At 43.0% G+C, this 23,288-nt stretch overlaps 1 protein-coding gene across 2 annotated transcripts in view; it reads left to right on the forward strand.

Moving 5' to 3' along the window:
- The first annotated feature begins 6,148 nt into the window (after nucleotides 1-6,148).
- Nucleotides 6,149-23,288, forward strand: part of LOC126234625 (ejaculatory bulb-specific protein 3-like) — a 29,850-nt gene continuing 12,710 nt past the window's right edge. Inside the window, exon 1 of one of the 2 annotated variants that reach the window (XM_049943362.1) lies at nucleotides 6,149-6,350. In XM_049943362.1, coding sequence (XP_049799319.1) covers nucleotides 6,195-6,350 — 156 coding nt within the window. In that variant the 5' untranslated portion in view covers nucleotides 6,149-6,194. The remainder of the gene's footprint in view (nucleotides 6,351-23,288) is intronic. The other variant, XM_049943355.1, reaches the window with a different exon arrangement.

Raw genomic sequence — 23,288 nt, forward strand, 5'->3', positions numbered from 1 at the left:
TTCCCCAGAATCTGGGAACAGGAGAGTCAAAAGCATGTTCATCCAAAACGTGTCATGGTTCATTCTGTTGTGAGCCATGACCCACACACAGCACATCCACGCTGTGTTGATCTAAGCACGACAGACACATCTGTACACAACTGACTATCACCAGCGTGAGAATCCCATCCTATTATACCTCCAATCCACATGTTATTATACCGCCAATCCACATGTTTAAATAATTCTGTGCATGGAATATTGTCATTTGACTAGGGCTGCAGCACCAATGTGTCTGGCCCTTGTAAAATGCAACCTTGGTTGAAATTACTAAGATTTTTTCTTTAAATAATTTTGATTCATTTGCAATTCGTTAGGCAGCACTAAACATAAGAGCCTGCACTTTGAGCCTATATGAACGCCTTAGACGTAATAAATAAATAAATAAAAAATACGTAGATAATTTGGGAAAAGTTTCTGTTAAGTCGAGCCTGGCTCTGGGAGACAAGTGGGCAAAAAATGCAGACATGACATGGGACTCACCACAGACGGGACGAAAATACAATAGTATTATCTAAAATCTGTTAGAGACATTTTGTATACATGCAAACATAACCATGAACTGTAATTTGTAAAGGAGAGAAATGAAGGACCCTGAGTGAACTGCAAAACACTCTAACTTGCATTTAAAAATGTCAGGGCTGAAGCTGGCCGCCGTGGTCGTGCGGTTCTAGGCGCTGCAGTCTGGAACCGCGGGACTACTACGGTCGCAGGTTCGAATCCTGCCTCGGGCATGGATGTTTGTGATGTCCTTAGGTTCGTTAGGTTTAAGTAGTTCTAAGTTCTAGGGGACTGATGACCTAAGATGTTAAGTCCCATAGTGCTCAGTGCCATTTGAACCATTTGTCAGGGCTGAATTTGCTAGTCGAGGCAATTAACCTTGAACTATGCGAAACTGTGAAAGTGAAACTTTTTATTGTACTCAGTGAAGTGCAGATATTGGATTTTATATAGTGAAAAAAAGACACGGTTGACGACAATACCTTGCACGAAACACTGTGTGTATGTTCTCTAAAAGTGTGGAAACTTTAGCACAAAACGAACACAAGGTCAATGTCTTTGAGACAGACTAACAATACGCATCTGTTCTGCTATGTGCGGACTGTTAGAAATATAGCGAACGCCGAGGCACAACGGATACTTGGTGACGTAACGTCTCGTCATTGGACGCTAAAATGTGCCTGCGAGTGCGACGTGTGCGATAAAGTGACATTCACGAAACTAAAGTGAAACGTTTACACGAAAATAATGTAACGTGTGAACGGAATGTCAGTACAAAACAAGTCATGAGCTCTGCCACGACGTGCTAGCTTGTGACTTCAAGACAGACGAAAGATCGTGAAGCTTGTCCTCTCCATGACAACTCTGCGTTCCTGAGAGTTCACAGAACTATATTGAATTGTTCTTAATCATCCAACCTGCAGCCCAGATTTCGCACCTTCCAACGATCGCCTGTTTGCTCAGTAAAGGATGCACTCTACGGGAATCACTCCGCGGGAATCATTACGTGGATGATAGAGTGGTTATTCATGCAATAGGGCGTCGGTTCCGACGTCCGCCTCTAGAGTGGTACCATGAGGGCACACGTGCTCTCCTAGTAAGATGGTTAACTCCGTCGCATTGAAAGAAGATTCTTTAAAAAAATGGTGTTTTGCAGTCAAAAGAGTAGGAAATTATATTGTGTATTAGAACCCTGTCCGCAGCTCGTGGTCTCGCGGTAGCGTTCTCGCTTCCCGAGCACGGGTCCCGGGTTCGATTCCCGGCGGGATCAGGGATTTTTCCGGCCTCGAGATGACTGGGTGTTGTTGTGTCTTCATCATCACCATTCATCCCCATTTACGGTCGGAGGAAGGCAATGGCAACCCACCTCCAATAGGACCTTGCCTAGTAAGGCGGCGCGGGTCTCCCGCGTCGTTCCCCTACGCTCTGTAAAGGAGTGTGGGACTTCATCATCATCATCATCATCATTAGAACTCTGAATAAAATTAGCCTGCTTTCGAAAGAAAATTTGTTGCATTGCTTGTCCAACACCCACAGTACTTTCAGATCAAATTTGCGGTTCCAATACACAAACTGTAAAAATGAGAGGAAAAAGAAATGAGTTTACAAGACTCACAGACATAAGTTGCATGGAAAAGAATATAAAGGCTGTGTGAGAAGGCTATCTGATTGACTTTAGGAAAGGTAAAGACACCCTAGAGGCAGTTGTGACGTTGCAGTTGATAATGAAAACAAGACTGAAAAAAAAACGAAAAAAAGGTCAACACCTTCATACATTTTGTCGACCTTGAAATAAGTGATCAAGAGTGTCAAACGGCGGTGTTCGAAATTCTCTGTAAAAAGGGGGTAAGCTATAAGAAAAGATGGATAGTGTGCAATATGTATGATGTTAGAGATTCTCTGAAAACAGAGTGTAAGCTGTAAGATAAGATGAGTAAGGTGCAATATGTACAAGAACCATTGGGGAACAATAAGACTGGAAGACAAAGAACGAAGTTCACGGATTAACAGTTGTGCACGACAGGGACTTGTCAACCTGGACATCGAAGAAGCATTCGTGGTGAAAGAGTATTAATGATAAGATCCACTGAAGACATTCCTATCCTCAATCAAAGTGAAGAAGAATTACAGGATGGGTTGAATGCAATGAACAGATTAATGAGTACAGAATCTGGATTGACAATAAAACAGAGAAAATCGAAAGTAATGAGAAGTAGCAGAAATGAGAACAGCGAGAAACTTAACGTCAGCATTGGGGATCACGAAGTAGATGACGGTAGGCGTCAAAGTTTTCCACGATGGTCTGAGCAAGGAGGACATACAACGCAGACTAACACTGACGAAAAGGGCGTTCCTGGTCAAGAGACATTTGTCAGTGTCACACATAGGCATTAATTTCAGGAAGAAATTTCTAAGGATGTACGTTCGGTGCACAGCATTGTAGTAAGACATGGACTATGGAAAAATCAAAAGAGAATCGACTAATGTGAGTTGTGCGTCTACAGAAGAATGTTGAGAATTAAGATAACTGCTTTGGTGAAGTGTAAGGAGGTTTATCGCAGAATCGGCGAACATAAGGGACATATGGAAAACTCTGACAATAAGAAGGCACAGGACTGCTGTTAAAGCATGCAGGTTCATTTCCATGGTGCTAGAGGGAGATGTAGAGGCTAAACCTGTAAAGGACGACAGAGAGTGAAGTACATCCAGCAAATAATTGCTGATGTTGTTTGCAGTTGCTACTCTGTGGTGAAACGGTTGGTACAGAAGAGGAATTCTCGGCCAGCCACATCAGACTAGCTAAGCCCCTGATGACTCAAAAAGAACTGCATACGCTTTTTATCCATTAAATGTTCAGTGTGGCGATAGGAATGACATTTGGTATAATAATTTAAATAAATTTGCAAAATTATGAAAAATGCAGACGCTGAAAGACGGAATAAAGAGTAGGAAATTCAGGAAAGCCCTCAACAAAACTTGCAGCAAACAAAAACGATCGACACTTGGTTGGCATTATTGCAATTTGTTATTATGATTTTTGGGTGATCTTTACGGTGGCGACACAGGTGTTACGAGGAAAAGTTAAAAAGACATAATCGTAAGCTAAGCTCATTTCTCTTACGTCGTAGGAAGTCGACGAATGCAATATAATACTTTTATTGCTGGAATACTAAATTCTGTGGGATGCGACAAGAATGATCTTGGCAAGAAAAAAAGGTTAATAAGCACGGCCCCCAAAATGCATACCTTAAGAGCTATGGGATCGTTTTCAGTTGGAGAGCTGTGTTTTACAGTAGGGAAGTTGAACAAGTGCTCATAACTCTTAAGGTATGCAAATTAGAATCCATGTCTGATGGACAATTTCTTTCTTCTCTCTCAAAATATGGAATGAAAAGAGCTTGCAGTAGAATACATTTGTTTCACCGTATCGAAGGTGAAGTGCTCTTGGCTTTCAAGGTATGCATTCTAGAGCCCATGTTCGCTTGCTCTTTTTGCTTCGAATGACTTTTCTACATCTACATACATACTCTGCAATCCACCATACGGTGCGTGGCGGAGGGTACCTTCTCTCCCTGTTCCACTCCCAAACAGAACGAGGGAAAAATGACTGCCTATATGCCTCTGTACGAGCCCTAATGTCTCTTATGTTGGCTTTGTGGTCTTTCCGCGAAATATAAGTTGGCGGAAGTAAAATTGTACTACAGTCAGCCTCAAATGCTGGTTCTCTAAATTTCCTCAGTAGCGATTCACGAAAAGAACGCCTCCTTTCCTCTAGAGACTCCCACCCGAGTTCCTGAAGCATTTCCTTAACAATCGCGTGATGATCAAACCTACCAGTAACAAATCTAGCAGCCCGCCTCTGAATTGCTTCTATGTCCTCCCTCAATCCGAGCTGATAGGGATCCCTAACGCTCGAGCAGTACTCAAGAATAGGTCGTATTAGTGTTTTATAAGCTGTCTCCTTTACAGATGAACCACATCTTCCCAAAATTCTACCAGTTAACCGAAGACTACTATCCGCCTTCTCCACAACTACCATGACATGCTTGTCCCACTTCATATCGATCTGCAATGTTATGCCCAAATATTTAATTGACGTGACTGTTCCAAGCACTACACTACTAATGGAGTATTCATACATTACGGGATTCTTTTTCCTATTCATCTGCATTAATTTTCGTTTATCTATATTTAGAGTTAGCTGCCATTCTTTATACCAATCACAAATCCTGTCCAAGTCATCTTGTATCCTCCTACAGTCACTCAACGACGCCACCTTCCCGTACACCAGAGCATCATCAGCAAACAGCCGCACATTGCTATCCACACTGTTCTTGTCATATCACTCAATGTTGATCATTCTCCCGAGACACCGTGTGTAAATATATCTCAATGTAATGGAAATGAGGCTCTACGTCATCCTATCATTCCAATACAATTAGGATCACTTGTGAAGCTTTTAAGGTGTTCTCCATTTCCGTTACAGTGAACCTAATTTCTGGTACAATACATATGTCTTAACAATTGTAAACGTGATTTTTATGCGTTGAACTCTTATTATAACACACTATCGAACACACGTTTATCCCTGCTAGACAAAGGTATTACGTTTTGGTACACAGTTCTCAGTACATGCTTGTACAAGAAGTTAGCTTGTTAACTTTTGTGGTCTTGTGTAAACGTCAGGCATCACGTTTTTACGTACTTGAATTATTACATAGGTATTACATAAACTGTATGGTGCAGGAGACCAATTAGTTAAGATGCATCGAAACTCTGGAGAAAGACACATACTTGTAGGAGAGACAGGTAAACAATAACCAGGCAGAGGGCATGAATGTCATTGCTTCAGAAACATCATACCTCTACTATGTCTCTCTAACTAACGTCACAGTACCTCGCAGACAAGACGAATTTAAACACAGAAGAAAGTGAAAGTCTATTCACAATGGCAGCCAACTGCCGTATCGTGTCAATTGTATCTAAGTAGTAAGACACAGCGATTTCAACAAGGTTGATTTCTAACAAAAACTTCGTCGAGCTATTACGTTGCAGTTCGTAGGTTAATGAAATCAGAGAAAATAGAGTTTGCAGCTTTAAATTTCCCAGTTAGCTCATTTAGTTGCATAGGACAGTGGCAGGAGAGATACTGGAAAATGTAAGTGACCGATTCCGCAAAACTATTTATAAACACTGTCGTTGGTTTCTAATGCTTTATGAACACCACTTAATGCAGTAATCAGACATCACGGCACAAGAATTGAATTTTCGGGTCTTTTGAATACGATCTCACTGACATACCAATTTAGTAGCATTAGATATATGTTATATGAATACGTAACATTGAAAATAGTATTTGTGGGAGGAAGGCCAGTTATGCTCCACAGACAGGAAAGTTCAGCAGAGGTAGAAGATTACGACATCTTATCATTAGTGGGAACGCCACGCTACTACACCTCAAGGTCTTCCTTTGCGATGTGATGTACGAAGATTACGGGAGTGGCCCTGCTAACTCGGCCAGCAGGTGAAACTGAGGTGTCTACACCCACCTCCGGCTACCTTTATAAGGGAGCAGAACCCCTCAGGCCGGCAGTTGACTTCTGCAGTCCCCTTGTGCTCTTCCTACCCAGGCTCCCTCACAGCTACCGGCAGAGATGTGGAAGGCCTTCGCTCCTCTACTCATTCTGGTGGTCGCCACTGTGGCGCCACTGACTTCCGCCGGCGAAGGGAAGTACTCCACCAAGTACGACAATGTCGACCTGGACGAGATCCTCAACAACGACCGGCTCTTCAACAATTACATGGACTGCCTGCTGGACGATGGTGACGAACGATGCACCCCAGATGGTAAGGAACTAAAGGGAGTTATTCCGGATGCCTTACAGACTGAGTGTTCGAAATGCAGTGATAAGCAGAAAGCGAGAGTCGATAAGGTTGTCAGGTTCATAAAAGACAACAAGAAGGACGCGTTTGAGAAGCTGAAGGCCACGTACGACCCCGACGGCACCTATTTCGAGCACTACGAACGCCATCTGAAAGAACTTTCATAAGCAAGCTGCGCCACAGAGAACACCGGACACGTAATGGGACGCCTTGTGTTCATTCTACCAACTCTCTTCAGAAGAAGTCACAAATCATTGACAATCAAGCAATATCTACCATTGATCATATGATGTTACTTAATGTCGTTACAAATATGGTAACAATTTCCTTATGATACTTACAGCTGCTGTTGTCAATTTACTATGTGATATATTAAGAATTCCCTGGGGTGTCTTAGAATAACGACGTGTCTGATGTTTAGAGACACTTTCAGAAATTTAACTGTCTTAAATATAATTATATCATTCGAAATGTAAGTTTTATTAGTTTCAGTTATTTGATTATAAATTTTTAAGAGCGCTTGTTCATCTCTGTATTATCAAACACCTACTGCTAGAGAATGTATCTTTTTTAGGAAACTTAACTCTTATCCTGTTTTAGAAATTTATTTCGCATATTCTGTCATCTACTTTGTTAAACTGTAGGATTGTCTGTAATGTGCTCTTCAAAATAAAATTTATTTTTGTCATTACTACCTCTAATTTCTTAATAATATACGACATACTAATGTTAAGAAAAACCAGAAATGTTTACATTAATGTTGCTCAACACGCATTTTGAGGAAGCTACAAGTCGACTACGGCTTTAGCAACAACAAATGTGCTTATTCCGCAGATGATATCAATTAGTTGCTACCAAACCAGCAGAGGGTAAGAACAAGAGCTTAGATTTTATAATTTTTTTTAATTATTTGTGGTCTCTCTTGATCAAAAGGGATTCGATCATGCATTGTCGCTTTAAGCCAATGTAGACGTGTGGACCACTTTTGAAGCGTATGTACATTAGCTAAACAACCAAATAAATTACAAATGGCTAATAGCCATTATAGTGTAAACACTAAGAAATAATTCAGTAGTATAATGATGTGGGCTATAATCAACAGGATAATCTTTGACCACATATTCTCTCAAATAAACACAGATAATTGTATATTCGAACGCTGGGCATATACTGATTAGTGACTCGATGCAATACGAATTGAAGACTGCACAGAACGATTAAGCAGTGCATTCGCAGGCAGTATTAAGTGTGGAGTGAATGTTCGTAGCGGAGCAACAAATCACTAAAATCTGCGACGAAAATCTCAAATTTCTTTAGTTATATACAACTCTTTAAACAGTGACAAATTTACTACGGTCGGAGATTATTGAATTGCTGATAAGCGGGCTGTGACGTAGTCCGCTAACATTCTGAGATCCAACGCATTCTGAGTCACAGACTGGTGAACACCGAAATATTTCTAACGTGACGTACATCAAACCCGAAAGGCTGTGTGGTCGCAAAATTTGTTGAAAACGCCTTACCAATACAACAGCACACTGGCTAAGAACCTCGAGCTTTGGCATGCTTGCCTTTTTAAAATCTTGGTCACATGACCGCTGTGTTAGACAACCACCGTCAAATTAGCATATATTATAGGACGAACATTTTCACAACTTAAACATAAATCAAATAGACTTGACTAATTTTATGATTTTGTCTTACATTGTTCTCTCTATATTTATTATTATCGGTCCAATTTCTTTATTTTCTAAGCCATATTATGAACTGGAGCCAAAGGCAGTCAACGGACCGTCTTTTGACACATTGGTACTGCAGTCCTACGATAGTCAAAAGACAATATTCCATGCACAGAATTACCAAAACGTCGCTATTTAAACATGTGGATTGGCGGTATAATAGGATGTGATTCTCATGCTGGTGATAGTTGTGTACAAATGTGTCTGGTTCAAATTGGTCTGAGCACTATGGGACTTAACTTATGAGGTCATCAGTCCCCTAGAACTTAGAACTACTTAAACCTAACTAACCTAAGGACATCACACAGATCCATGACCGAGGCAGAATTCGAACCTGCGACCGTAGCGGTCGCGCGGTTCCAGACTGTAGTGCCTAGAACCGTTCGGCCACCTCGGCCGACCAAATGTGTCTGTCTGGCTTAGATCAACACAGCGTGGATGTGCTGTGTGTGGGTCATGGCTCACAATAGAATGAACCATGACGCGTTTTGGGTGGACATACTTTTGACTCTCCTGTTCCCAGATTCTGGGGAAGAAGGTGTACATGCGACGTTCTTTAGCTATTTTGCTGCTTCGCTGTGATCGATGGTGATAACAGTGGGGGACCCTGCCAGCACCATTCACGGTGCATTCATCGACTTTGTGCCAAAAGTCCCTGACGTCTCGAGCAGTTTGCTTCTTTGCCCACGGCTCCCACGATGTTTGTGGGTCGCAAGGCACAGTGTGAGCGTCCAGGTGCTCTCCGTAAAACATACGATAGGCTCCAACAGGACAACCTGATATGTGCGTAATGACTTTAGAAGTGGTATGTCTTGCGTAGTACTCAGTCTTGCCAATTATCTCATTAATTTCGTTCCTTCCTTGATCGTCATTGTTGTGTACTAGTTTAGTGCTAGTTTTTCTTTAGTGTGTATACCTAGGTACCTCGTGAGTGCTTGTCTTTGTGTGCTGATGTAATCAAGATTATTGATGGGCCTTCGTTTCAGTACACCATCAAGTAAAAAGTACACCGAAACTTCCTGGAAGATTAAAACTGTGTGCCGGACCGAGACTCCAACTCGAGGCCTTCGCCTTTCGTGGGCTAGTGCTCTACCATCTGAGCTACCCAAGCATGAGTCACGTCCCGTCCTCACAGCTTTACTTCTGCCAGTACCTCGTCTACTACTTTCCAGTCTTCACAGAAGCTCTCCTGCGAATCTTGCAGAATTAGCACTCCTGGAAGAAAGGATACTGCGGAGCCATGGCTTAGCCACAGCCTGGGGATGTTTTCAAAATGAGATTTTCACTCTGCAGCGGTGTGTGCGCTGACATTAAACTTCGTGGCAGATTAAAACTGTGTGCCGGACCGACACTCGAAATCGGGACCTTTTCTCATTCTGGAAAAAGTACACCGTCCCTATTTACTTCGATAGTGAGTTTGTTGTTTTTGCACCAGACACTCACACCCATGAGAAGTTACCTAGTATTACTCTCTAATTCTGCTCTGGAGTTCTCAGATACCATGTCCAGGAGGTCGTCAGCTTATGTTACTACCCCAATAACTACGAGCTGCTCGATGTAAATATCCCAGAATAGAGGCCTGCGTATTCATCCTTTCAGGTAGACGTTGGTGATGTCCTTCCCAACCTTTTCGTGGTCTGCTCGCCATTCTACATCTCTATGATTACAATAATCAAGTAGGCTCTTCTATATAGTTCAGCTGTAACTTGCATCTCTTTGAAACGTGCCAATAACCGTGTGGGGTAGCCGCACGGTCTGAGGCGCCTTGCCATTCCCCCTGTCGGAGGTTCGAGGCATCGGTGTGTGTGTTGTCCTTAGCATAAGTTAGTTTCAGGTAGATTAAGTAGAGCGTATGTCTAGGGACCGATGACCTCGGCAGCTTGGTTCTGTAGGAATTTACCACCAAAGCAAAATCAAGCTTGCTGATAGCGCAGGCCTTCGATGGTTATCAACAGTGCCAGCAAAGTCATTACTGCTACGGCATATTTGTCTTGCTCGTTTTGATTCATCTCTAATGCTCGATTGAGTGCGTCGTTTATTGATTATTCTGGCCTGAAAGCACACTGGTGTGCACTGAGGCCGTGGAGCTGAATGAGTGACTCTAGTCAGTCTTGCACCTTAGCCAACTTACCTATTAAGACAAATGGGCCTCTACCTCTTGGGTCTGTAAGGTCCTGCGTTGCAGCATTTTTTAAGGTTTCCGAGTATGGTACATCTGGGTTCGAGTTTTTGGAATACTTAGGTTGCGTGACTGCAAGCGTAAGCTCTTCCTGAGCGCACGGGATAATCCTGTTTTTATAAATAATGTCCGTTTGTCTACAGAGGCCTATGTGATGGTGTTGGTAGTGTGTGTGGTCATCGTTCGGAAGGAGCTTGTTTGACGGACACTCGGCCGACCATCTCCAGTTCTGTGTAGTAGTACCATCTGATCGCTGTAGTGTTGGCAGTTTAGTTGGCGTCGTAATTCTCTCCGTTCCTAATTTAAAAGGCACTATCCACATATTTTTCTGTAAGTTCGTTTCTTCAAAATTGTCCCAATGGTCCTTCATCGTGTAGGTCATTATTGTAGCATTGTTTGGCGTTACGGTACAGTTGCAGTCTGAGCCCTTTTTCTTGCAATTCTTTGTTTTTGGACAGTATAATCTACTCATATGTGAGTCCTTTCTTAATGTTGTCGGCGCTGTCGAGCACGTTAGTTGCTATTTTCGTCTATTGTTAGTTTGTGGGATTGCAGCAGTTTGGATTCTTTGTACAAAGTTACTTACTGTGTGTGTTATGTATTGAACCGGGGACCTAGAAACGATTGAGAGGCTTCGTCCCGCCGTACCTTTAGTGGTTCACAATCCTACAACAGGCCATAGCAGTCCACCCATCACACTGCTGCCCCTCAACCAGCCTCCCCCCCCCCCCCCCCCCGGGGAAGGTGTCACACCCGACGAGTGTAACCCCAAATGTTTGCGTGGTAGAGTAATTGTCGTGTACACGTATGTGGAGACAGTGTTTGCGCAGCAATCGCCTACATAGTGTAACTGAGGCGGAATAAGGGGAACCAGGCCGCATTCGCCGAGGCAGATGGGAAACCACCTTAAAAACCATCCACAAGCTGGCCGGCACACCGCATCTCGACACCAGACCGCCGGGCGGATTCGTGCCGGGCACTTGCACGCCTTCCCGCTCGGGAAGCAGCGCATTAGACCGCGCGGCTAGCCGGGGAGGCATAAGTTATTTATTAGATGTATTCTGTAGTCAATACTATCACGGGTAGTATAAAATGGGAAGTTGTCAGTCGTATCTCTGAAGATTTGTCAGTTACCTCTGCTAGCACCAGTCGTTGTTGTTGTTAGGTGTGGGTATGTGTGTGTATGTGGCAGTTTGTTTGATAATTGTATCGTGACCTTATAGATGTTCCATTACCTATATATATATATATATACAGGGTGAGTCACCTAACATTACCGCTGGATATATTTCGTAAACCACATTAATTACTGAAGAATCGATTCCACAGACAGAACGTGAGGAGAGGGGCTAGTGTAATTGGTTAATACAAACCATAAAAAAATGCACGGAAGTATGTTTTTTAACACCAACCTACGTTTTTTTAAATGAAACCCCGTTAGTTTTGTTAGCACATCTGAACATATAAACAAATACGTAATCAGTGCCGTTTGTTGCATTGTAAAATGTTAATTACATCCGGAGATATTGTAACCTAAAGTTGACGCTTGAGTACCACTCCTCCGCTGTTCGATCGTGTCTATCGGAGAGCACCGAATTGCGTAGGGATCCAAAGGGAACGGTGATGGACCTTAGGTACAGAAGAGACTGGAACAGCACATTACGTCCACATGCTAACAACTTTTTATTGGTCTTTTTCACTGACGCACATGTACATTACCATGAGGGGTGAGGCACACGTACACACGTGGTTTCCGATTTCAATTACGGAGTGGAATAGAGTGTGTCCCGACATGTCAGGCCAATAGATGTTCAATGTGGTGGCCATCATTTGCTGCACACAACTGCAATCTCTAGCGTAATGAATGTCGTACACGCCGCAGTACATCTGGTGTAATGTCGCCGCAGGCTGCCGCAATACGTTGTTTCATATCCTCTGGGGTTTGGAGGCACATCACGGTACATATTCTCCTTTAACGTACCCCTCAGAAAGAAATCCGGAGGTGTAAGATCTGGAGAACGGGCTGGCCAATTTATGCGTCCTCCACGTCCTATGAAACGCCCGTCGAACATCCTGTCAAGGGTCAGCCTGGTGTTAATTGCGGGATGTGCAGGTGCACCGTCATGCTGATACCACATACGTCGACGCGTTTCTAGTGGGACATTTTCGAGCAACGTTGGCAGATCATTCTGTAGAAACGCGATGTATGTTGCAGCTGTTTGGGCACCTGCAATGAAGTGAGGTCCAATGAGGTGGTCGCCAATGATTCCGCACCATACATTTACAGTCCACGGTCGCTGTCGCTCTACCTGTCTGAGCCAGCGAGGATTGTCCACGGACCAGTAATGCATGTTCCGTAGATTCACTGCCCCGTCGTTTGTGAAACCCGCTTCATCGGTAAACAGGTAGAACTGCAACGCATTCTCTGTTAATGCCCATTGACAGAATTGCACTCGATGATTTAAGTCATCACCATGTAATTGCTGATGTAGCGACACATGAAACGGGTGAAAGCGGTGACGATGCAGTATGCGCATGACACTACTTTGACTCAGTCCACCGGTTCTCGCAATGTCCCGTGTACTCATGTGTGGGTTCATGGCAACAGCAGCTAACACACCAACTGCACCCGCTTCTCCTGTGACGGGCCTGTTACGGACCCGTTTGCGTGCTACGACCATACCTGTTGCATACAGTTCGCGGTAGATGTTTTGCAATGTGCGGCACGATGGATGCTCTATGTCCGGGTACCGTTCTGCATACACCCTGCAGGCTTCAGCTGGATTTCGTCGACATTCGCCATAGATGAGTATCATCTCCGCCTTTTCAGAGTTCGAATACACCATGGTCACAGTTCCTACAACACTACACTATCACAGACGTCTGGTAACACGGTGTACTACAGTTGGTCTACGTGCGGAGACGAATGCAGAATAACAATAGCAGCAAGCGCTACATGCGGACACTGCGACAGCTAGACCAAACCACAACAGTGCACTACAGCCACACTCGTAAACACGGTCGTCATCGTAAACATGTTCCTGCAGATGCTGCTTGCCGACAGTGGCATGTGTTTGTTACAACACGCAACTGAACGTCAGAGGTTTCAAGCGTCAATTTTAGGTTACAATCTCTCCGGATGTAATTAACATTTTACAATGCAACAAACGGCACTGATTACGTATTTGTTTATATGTTCAGATGTGCTAACAAAACTAACGGGGTTTCATTTAAAAAAACGTAGGTTGGTGTTAAAAAACATACTTCCGTGCATTTTTTTATGGTTTGTATTAACCAATTACACTAGCCCCTCTCCTCACGTTCTGTCTGTGGAATCGATTCTTCAGTAATTAATGTGGTTTACGAAATATATCCAGCGGTAATGTTAGGTGACTCACCCTGTATATATATATATATATATATATATATATATATATATATATATATATAGGTAATGGAACATCTATAAGGTCACGATACAATTATCAAACAAACTGCCACATACACACACATACCCACACCTAACAACAACAACGACTGGTGCTAGCAGAGGTAACTGACAAATCTTCAGAGATACGACTGACAACTTCCCATTTTATACTACCCGTGATAGTATTGACTACAGAATACATCTAATAAATAACTTATGCCTCCCCGGCTAGCCGCGCGGTCTAATGCGCTGCTTCCCGAGCGGGAAGGCGTGCAAGTGCCCGGCACGAATCCGCCCGGCGGTCTGGTGTCGAGATGCAGTGTGCCGGCCAGCTTGTGGATGTTTTTTAAGGTGGTTTCCCATCTGCCTCGGCGAATGCGGCCTGGTTCCCCTTATTCCGCCTCAGTTACACTATGTAGGCGATTGCTGCGCAAACACTGTCTCCACATACGTGTACACGACAATTACTCTACCACGCAAACATTTGGGGTTACACTCGTCGGGTGTGACACCTTCCCCGGGGGGGGGGGGGGGGGGGAGGCTGGTTGAGGGGCAGCAGTGTGATGGGTGGACTGCTATGGCCTGTTGTAGGATTGTGAACCACTAAAGGTACGGCGGGACGAAGCCTCTCAATCGTTTCTAGGTCCCCGGTTCAATACATAACACACACAGTAAGTAACTTTGTACAAAGAATCCAAACTGCTGCAATCCCACAAACTAACAATAGACGAAAATAGCAACTAACGTGCTCGACAGCGCCGACAACATTAAGAAAGGACTCACATATGAGTAGATTATACTGTCCAAAAACAAAGAATTGCAAGAAAAAGGGCTCAGACTGCAACTGTACCGTAACGCCAAACAATGCTACAATAATGACCTACACGATGAAGGACCATTGGGACAATTTTGAAGAAACGAACTTACAGAAAAATATGTGGATAGTGCCTTTTAAATTAGGAACGGAGAGAATTACGACGCCAACTAAACTGCCAACACTACAGCGATCAGATGGTACTACTACACAGAACTGGAGATGGTCGGCCGAGTGTCCGTCAAACAAGCTCCTTCCGAACGATGACCACACACACTACCAACACCATCACATAGGCCTCTGTAGACAAACGGACATTATTTATAAAAACAGGATTATCCCGTGCGCTCAGGAAGAGCTTACGCTTGCAGTAATAACATTATACTTGTATTACCGGTTAAAAATTGCCGAGTGACAGGCGCAATCGGCGCACCGTCTCAAGTGATGAGGCACCAGGTGCAACTTGAGTTCAGAGTAGATAATTAAGCCATAAAGAGCTCGTTCCTATTAGTCAAAGAGTTGATGGTTGCTTGCTTCCTGGGAATAGAATTCCTACGCCACAGGGACGCAATAATCGACCTCCTGTGCGGATAGCTAAATCTTGTAAACAAGGGTAAGCGAATCGTATTGCCAATGTCATGCATGCAGGAAAACCACATCAAATACTGCCGAAGCTTTCGAGTAAATTAGGAAAGTTTACAGGTTATCCATTCAAACGTATTCTTATGTGAACCAAAATAATAATACAATGAATTTATAAATGAGAACACCGAAGAAAAAAGGGAACTTATAAATAGTAAAGTGTTGGTATTGGAATATTCGCCTGCTGTATAACAAAAGGAACTGACTCAATTGCTAATACAATGTGAGAATGTGACCTCGGAGATGCCGGGTACTACAAGGGGTATACCTACAACATGGAAGTAGTGCCTCATAGTACGTCGTTTTGCCATGCTAACTACACCGTTCCATAGTCCAAAAAGGAGGCGGGAATCAAAGAACTGTACACGCATACAGATTTAAAAAGATTTTTTCAGTATAACAGTACCTAAATTTGTAAATAGTAGTTTAAACTTGTGATGTATTTTTTTTCCTAGTGTGAAGACAGAATATTTTAATACTTGTATGTAGAGAAAACCATGCATTAAAAGTTAGTTTATTTGAGTAATTGTACCAAGTGCAAATCACATTGCTATTGAAATCATTTCAGATGTTTAAAAATAAGATGTATGACATAAGTTTGTGTATATACTAAAGACTTAGTCAAGCGTAAATGACAGCACAAAATGCTGAAAGAATTTTAATTAGAATTTTTCATTAGTGTCTAGAAAAATTGTTATTTCTTGTTGGTGTTTAATTATGTAGATATAAATACTGTATATTATGCCCTAAGGATACATGTTGAAAACATGGCGATGTGTGAGCATTGATTTTAAAGCCGAACATGAGAGTAGGGTGCGCTGACACCAAAGATACCTCATGTGTCGTCTGTGTAGGAAATTACGCATTTAATACACGCATCTAAAGATAGGCCCTTGTAAAATGCAACCTTGATTGAAATTACTAAGATTTTTTCTTTAAATGATTATAATTCACTTGCAATTCGTTAGGCAGCACTAAACATAGGAACTTGCCCTTTGAGTCTATATGAACGTCTTAGATGTAATAAATAAATAAACAAATAAAAAATACGTAGATAACAGTATGGGCAAAGTTTCTGTATAGCCGTGCCTGGCTCTGGCAGACAAGTGGCAAAAAGTAGAGACATGACATGGGAGTACCACAGAAAGGACGAAAATACAATAGTATTGTCTAAAATCTGTTGGAGATATTTTGTATGTATGCAAACATAATCATGAATTGTAATTTGTAAAGGAAATAACTGTAGAACCCTGAATGAACTGCCGGCCGCGGTGGCCGTGCGGTTCTAGGCACTCCAGTCCGGAGCTGCGCTGCTGCTACGGTCGCAGGTTCGAATCCTGCCTCGGGCATGGGTGTGTGTTAGGTTTAAGTAGTTCTAAGTTCTAGGGGACTGATGACCGCAGCAGTTGAGTCCCATAGTGCTCAGAGCCATTTGAACCATTTTTGAACCTGAGTGAACTGAAAAACAGTCTGACTTGCATTTAAAAATGTCACTGCTGACTTTGCTAGCCGAGGCAATTAACCTTGCACTATGTGAAACTGTGAAAGTTATACTTTTTATTGTAGGTGGTGAAGTGCAGATATTGAATGTTATGTAGTGAAAAAGACACCGAACACGACAATACAGTGCACGAAAAACTGTGTGTACGTTCTCTAAAAGTGTGGAAACCTTAGCACAAAACGAACACTGTCTGTGAGACAGCCGGCCGGTGTGGCCGAGCGGTTCTTGACGCTTCGGTCAGGAACCGCGCTGCTGCTACGGTCGCAGGTTCGAATCCTGCCTCAGGCATGGACTTGGGTGATGTCCTCAGGTTAGTGAGGTTTAAGTAGTTCTAAGTTCTGTGGGACTGATGACCTCAGATGTTAAGTCCCATAGTGCTCAGAACCATTTGAACCATTTTTTTCTTTGAGACAGACTAACAATACGCATTTGCTCTGCTGCGCGCGGACTGTTAGAAATATAGCGAACGCCGAGGCGCAACGGATGCTTGGTAAATAGTAACGTACTCGTAACTGGACGCTAAAATGTGCCTACGAGTGCGACGTGTGCGATAAAGTAACATTCACGAAAATAAAGTGAAACGTGTACACGAAAATAATGTAAGGTGTGAACGGCGTGTCAGTACAAAACACGTCATGAGTTCTGCCACGACGTGCTAGCTTGTGACTTCAAGACCGACGAAAGCTTCACATTAGCTGCCAAATTAATGATTCGTCCTTTTCCACCTAGTTATAACGTCTGTAGCGGGAAGGGAGTGCTACGTTGTATGTACGTTTTTCCATGTACACTGGCGGAGACGTGTTGCTATGCGGAGTCTTGTCAGTGAGTGGGGGAGCGAACCTCACTCCACTCCGACTGGCCCAGCTGCCAACAGATGGTGGCGAGGTGCTGCATCAGCTGGCCACAACTAACGCGCCAACGGGTACTGCGCCTGCACGAACCGGGCGTCGACCTCTCCGCCTCCAACGGTTACCGGCCAGCACCTACTAGCACCGCCAGGAACCAGCCTCAATCATACGACATAGAACAGCTTTCTCCGCAACGAATGAAAAATCTGTCATACATAACTTCACATAGACCAAAATCAAGGGAATTAATCAAACATATCCTTAGTTATTACCGAGATCTTGCACAGTCCCTCGCTCCTCCTAGGTTTACCACCAGGTTTCCCTCAGGCCTTGCTAAATAGGGAACGTATAGCACAATCACTGCGAATTTCCAAAATCTTATACTATCCGACATATGAGCGCCTGCAAGCACAATCTAAGCTGCAACAGCCAAAGTCAAAGCGACCAAAGTCAGATACGTCCTTGGTATATCAATACAGTTTCATCGTTTTACAAAACCAAGTCGCAGAAGATTTATTCACTGTAACATCACTACCTGTATACGTAATGTTTATCTTGTTTAGATACTGTGTGACCTCATGTTTTGTCTAAATGGCTACGAATGTAAATGAAAACCAAAAGAACTTGAATTCTCGTCAAGGTGTTGAAACTGTTACTAAAGTGTGAACCTTAAAGACTTTACAACGTGTGCGAGTGCTGTGGACGCACGGAAAGAAATGTTAGTGACAAAAAAAAAACCTAACATTTCGGGGGTCCACTGTGCCGTCCCAGCGACAATTGTGTCGTAAAGACATTTAAAACAAAATCTTGGAACGAAAAATGAATTTTGCGACGGAATAAATGTACATGAAATTTACGTGTTTCACCGACCGCATAGGCGGCGTAAAATATCCATGTTTTATAGTGAATATTAAATTTACTCATAGTATCAATGACTGAACTATTTATGTAATAACTTCTATGATAATTAATAAGGGAGAAGAACGATCCTAGATTGTTCTTCTCTTCCTCTTTCTTCGATTATTTCTGGTGTTAAGAAGCAGACATCTTTTTGCACCAAAGTAATGTAAGCATTATTGCTGTTAACCTTGTTAATATAGTACGTTAAAGCTTATATTTCAGTTCTTTCGATGTATAGTGAGCCCTCTGTTATGTTCGTTGCATTGGTTTAATTTTTCTTAAGACATTTACAGCGCCACAATTTTAGCGGCCGCTGCTTCAGTGGACCCCATTACGCGTCGATCTCCAAAGCGAAATCATAGCGGAAACGCAGAGACCACCCGCTCTAACATTTAACAAACATTTTTTCACAGCGATTAGTCGTAGCCGAGAGCAGCATTAGTTTAACATTTTCTTTTCAGCTTACGTCGAGAGCCAGGATTCGATTACCACAGCCCGAATACGATGGTAAGAGGAGTATTCTTCGAATGTTGTTTTGGTCCAAAGTAACTTCAGTATTTGAGTCCATGCTCTTTAAAATACAAATACGCCGAGGCTAATTATCATTATATTTTCATTTTCAGGTAATATTCTTGTAAGTAAAAATCAGTTAATTTTTTTTTCATATTGGAGCACAAAATTACATTTACGAGTGTTTTTAACGACACAGAGCAAATAAATAAATTAATAAAAATGCTCCTCTAGAACAGCCACTTCAACTTCCAATATTTATGTCCGTGGTTACCAGTATCTCGTGATGGTTGTGCACAGTTGTTTTGTCCATAACTGTTGAGTTCGTGTTTCTCTTAGGTGTTGGTTGTTGAATATTTTATACATGAGCTGTTGGTATTTCTGATCTGTTTGCATTTCCGACACACTGTTCCTCCCCTTAAGAGGTCGTCTTCTTCCGTGTGTGATGGTTACTAATACCTCGGGATGGTTTTGCGTAGTGTTTTTGTCCTTAACTGTGGAATTCGTGTTTTTATTAGGTGACGGTTATTGCATATTTTATACATGAGCTGTTGGTGTTTATGATATGTTTTTATTTTCGCCACACTCCTTCAGACGATCAATTCCAATTACAAAATGATCTATGTATGGTGCGAAAAGTGGCAATTGGCACTAAGCAAAGAAAAGTTCGAGGTCATCCACATGGGTACTAAAAGAAATCCGATAAATTTTGCGTATACGACAATCGCACAAATCTAAGGGCTGACAAGTCGACTAAATACCTAGGAATTACAATTATGAGCAACTTAAATAGGAAATACCACATGGACAATATTGTGGGGAAGGCGAAACAAAGACTGCGCTTTGTTGGCAGAACGCTTAGAAGATGCGAAAAACCCACTAAAGAGACAGACTACATTACACTTGTCCGTCCTCTGCTGGAATATTGCTGCGCGGAGTGGGATCCTTACCAGGTAGGACATCGAAAAAGTTCAAAGGGCAGCTCGTTTCGTGTTATCGCGCAAGATGGGTGAAATGTCACTGATATGATCCGCGAGTTGGGGTGGCAGTCACTGAAACAAAGGCGGTTTTCTTTGCGGCGACATCTATTTACGAAATTTCAATCACCAACTTTCTCTTCCGATGGGAAAATATTTTGTTGACACCCACCTACGTAGGGAGATATGATCATCATAATAAAATAAGAGAAATCAGAGCTCGAACGGAAAGATTTAGGTGTTCCTTTTTCCCACGCGCCATTCGAGAGTGGAGTGGGAGAGAAGTGGTATGAAAATGGTTCGACGAACCCTCTGCCAGCACTTAAGTGTGAATTGCAGAGTCACCATGTACATGTAAAAGGTATCTTCTTCTTTGCGTGTTTCAAAAGTGTTTGCCTCAGGTTCTTGTGTGTTTGAGTTGCGAGTGCTCCCTCCATAGTCAAATCGTCCAGTCACATTCATGTCACCAATGCCTATAGTCAACGTCAACGTGCGATAACTACAAATAAATGGCAGATGGAAGCACTAGCAGTTTGTCGGGTGATGGCAAAAACAGTGCAATTCTTCTTGTAATTCAGAAACGAAACAATTTATTTGTCATCCAAAGAGCATGCTCATTGGCTTTCGGTTAAGGGGTGGAAGCATTTCCGAAACGTCTAAAAGTGTAATCTGTTCACGAGCCCCCTTCATTAATGTATGCTGTGTGTGGCAAAATGGTGTTATCCAAACTTGGCACTAAAGCAACTGCGGTGCACCTCAGCGGTGAAAGACGGCAACGAAGGTGTGTATAGGCGAATAGGTGTGTAAATGTTGAGCAAATGACCGCTAAAATAAAGCAAGGGGCTACGCAACGACAGTACGTAGCAGACCCCAGGTTCATGCACCCATGCTGACTGCTGTTCATCGGCGATGGAGGCTGGAATTTGCACGCCAGTACCTCAACTAGACTTCCACTGAGTGGAAACAGGTGACCAGTTAAAATGACAGAGGGTCGTTGGCAGACATGGCATGAAACATCTGAAAGTAAATATCCTGCAATAGTCGTCGTAAAGTTCCAGGCCGCAAGACGGAACGTTATGCTCTGGGGAATGCTTCTGTGGTATTACCTTGGTGATCTCGACATACTGGGATACACAATGGATCAATACAAGTATGCACCTATTATTTGGGAACATGCCATTTGGTTTTCTTTGGCACGATGGCATCTACTAGCAGGACAAGCAACGTGTCACACATCGCAGTGTATGTGCGTGGTTGAAAAAGTACCACGACAAATTTATTATAGTATCCTGGCCACCTATCTCCCAGGATTTTAACCTAATTGAGACCCTGTGACGCTACTTCGGTCTGGCTGTTTGCGTTATGGATCCTCAACTTGAAACCTTATATAGATGGCCACGGCACTGGGCCCCATTGACTCTCTTCATGCACTTCTGCCGCACTCCGCAATGAAAACGGTGATTATTCAGGCTTTCTGGAGGGGGTCACATTGAAGTGACTAGACAGTGTATATGCAACATCTAGTGCATGCCAGGTCGCGCTCCAGCAATACGCTCGCCACAGCTACAGACGTGCACCGTGGGTATGTCGCGGCCCCTGCTACCGATACGTCAACTCCACGAGATCGCGTGGAAACAGCCCGCCAGGCTGTTTTTCTCGAAGCTTCACGCAGGCATCATACTGTAGTTCCAGTGGGTGTGAACAGCACCGGTAGGCTCATGTAGTAAACAGCGCTACACCCGCAGGTTGTACCTTGGTTCCGCGAAATTGCACGCCGCACCAGACTCCATGACCTGACTTAAACTGAGGTCCCCAATTGACTGCTCTGGGGCCAGCGCACACTCCGGTCTCAACACCGGCTGCTTTTGCTGCTCATCGGACGGAGTCGCCTTACCCTTAATCGAGAGCACCGTCCGGTGGACACTCGCTGACTTCCAACAGCCCCCCTGAGTTTAACGCTTTGCTCGACCTGCTTCTCAACCACCCACGAGCCCACAGCATCGGGGTCCCTGTCGCTATTGTCGTCAGCGCCATCCTATTCATGGCCCAGTATGAACTTCTTGGACATCGTCAATGTCATTACCAGGATCATAAGGGACTGACAATTCAGTTTGTAATCAGGTAGTGTGGACACAGGTGTTCTGCCGGTGTTTTAGTTAATAAGCAAAGAGATGTCATTGCTACTTGCGCCGTTCAGTTGTTCTCCTTCGCACCCCTGGGCAACAAGCAGAAAACATCCTACTCGTATATTTACAGGTGTGGTATTCACTTTTCTTAAGGCTGAATAACAAGTACACGGTTTTTGTTCTACTCATACTTGTTGATTTCAAATTAGATTCCGGCCTATTAACCTCTCTTAAGGAAACATCTGACCTGCGCCTGAAAGGGGCTCCAGTTCTTTGATAACAAAACATTATAAGCAAAAAATGGTTCAAATGGCTCTGAGCAATATGCGACTTAACATCTGAGGTCATCAGTCCCCTAGAACTTAGAACTAATTAAACCTAACTAACCTAAGGACATCACACACATCCATGCCCGAGGCAGGATTCGAACCTGCGACCGTAGCAGTCGCGCGGTTCCGGACTGAAGCGCCCAGAACCGTTCGGCCACCAGCGGCCGGCATTATAAGCAAATATCCAATCCACTTGCATAGAGTTTCTTATCGTTGAAATAACAATTTACACAATAGACAATGTTAACCACAATAAATAATTAAACTACACATTATCGCAGGTTACATGGTTATAATGCTAAATTTTGTGAGTTCTTCACACTGGCTGACGTACTATTAAACTGAACTCTTTTCATTTATGTTCTGTGACAAACAAGTTCCTCAACACTGTAAACTAAACTTTAGGCAATGGACAATACAAGAAGCAGTAACTGCAATACGCAATCTTACAAAATGACAGTTTATATGGTTATTATGCAATAGTTTGTGAAGTTTTGATACCATTTTGTGGCTTTGTATATTTATTATTCCTCTGAATAGCCTATAATATTTTTGTGTAAGTGAATGTTGATGTTACATGCGTTCCATGCAGTTTCAACTCTCACCTCAAGAACTAAAGTTAAAAGAGAAAACAAAATGGCTCCTTCTATTCATATTGTGGAGATGGCTGCGCATCCCGATTTGGTTCCCCTAGTGGAGTGCTACTGTATAATGGCGTGAGGTCTGCAATGTGTACCCAAGGACATAACAAAACAAATTATTTTATTTTATTTTTTCGCATGATCAATCAAAAAATTATGAGTGCTGCTATTAAGAATTCACCATACATGTATTTTACTTGTCGTCAACGTCACGTGATACCCATTGGGA

The sequence above is a fragment of the Schistocerca nitens genome, chromosome 1 (assembly GCF_023898315.1).
Source record: "Schistocerca nitens isolate TAMUIC-IGC-003100 chromosome 1, iqSchNite1.1, whole genome shotgun sequence".
NCBI classification, from domain to species: Eukaryota; Metazoa; Arthropoda; class Insecta; order Orthoptera; family Acrididae; genus Schistocerca; species Schistocerca nitens.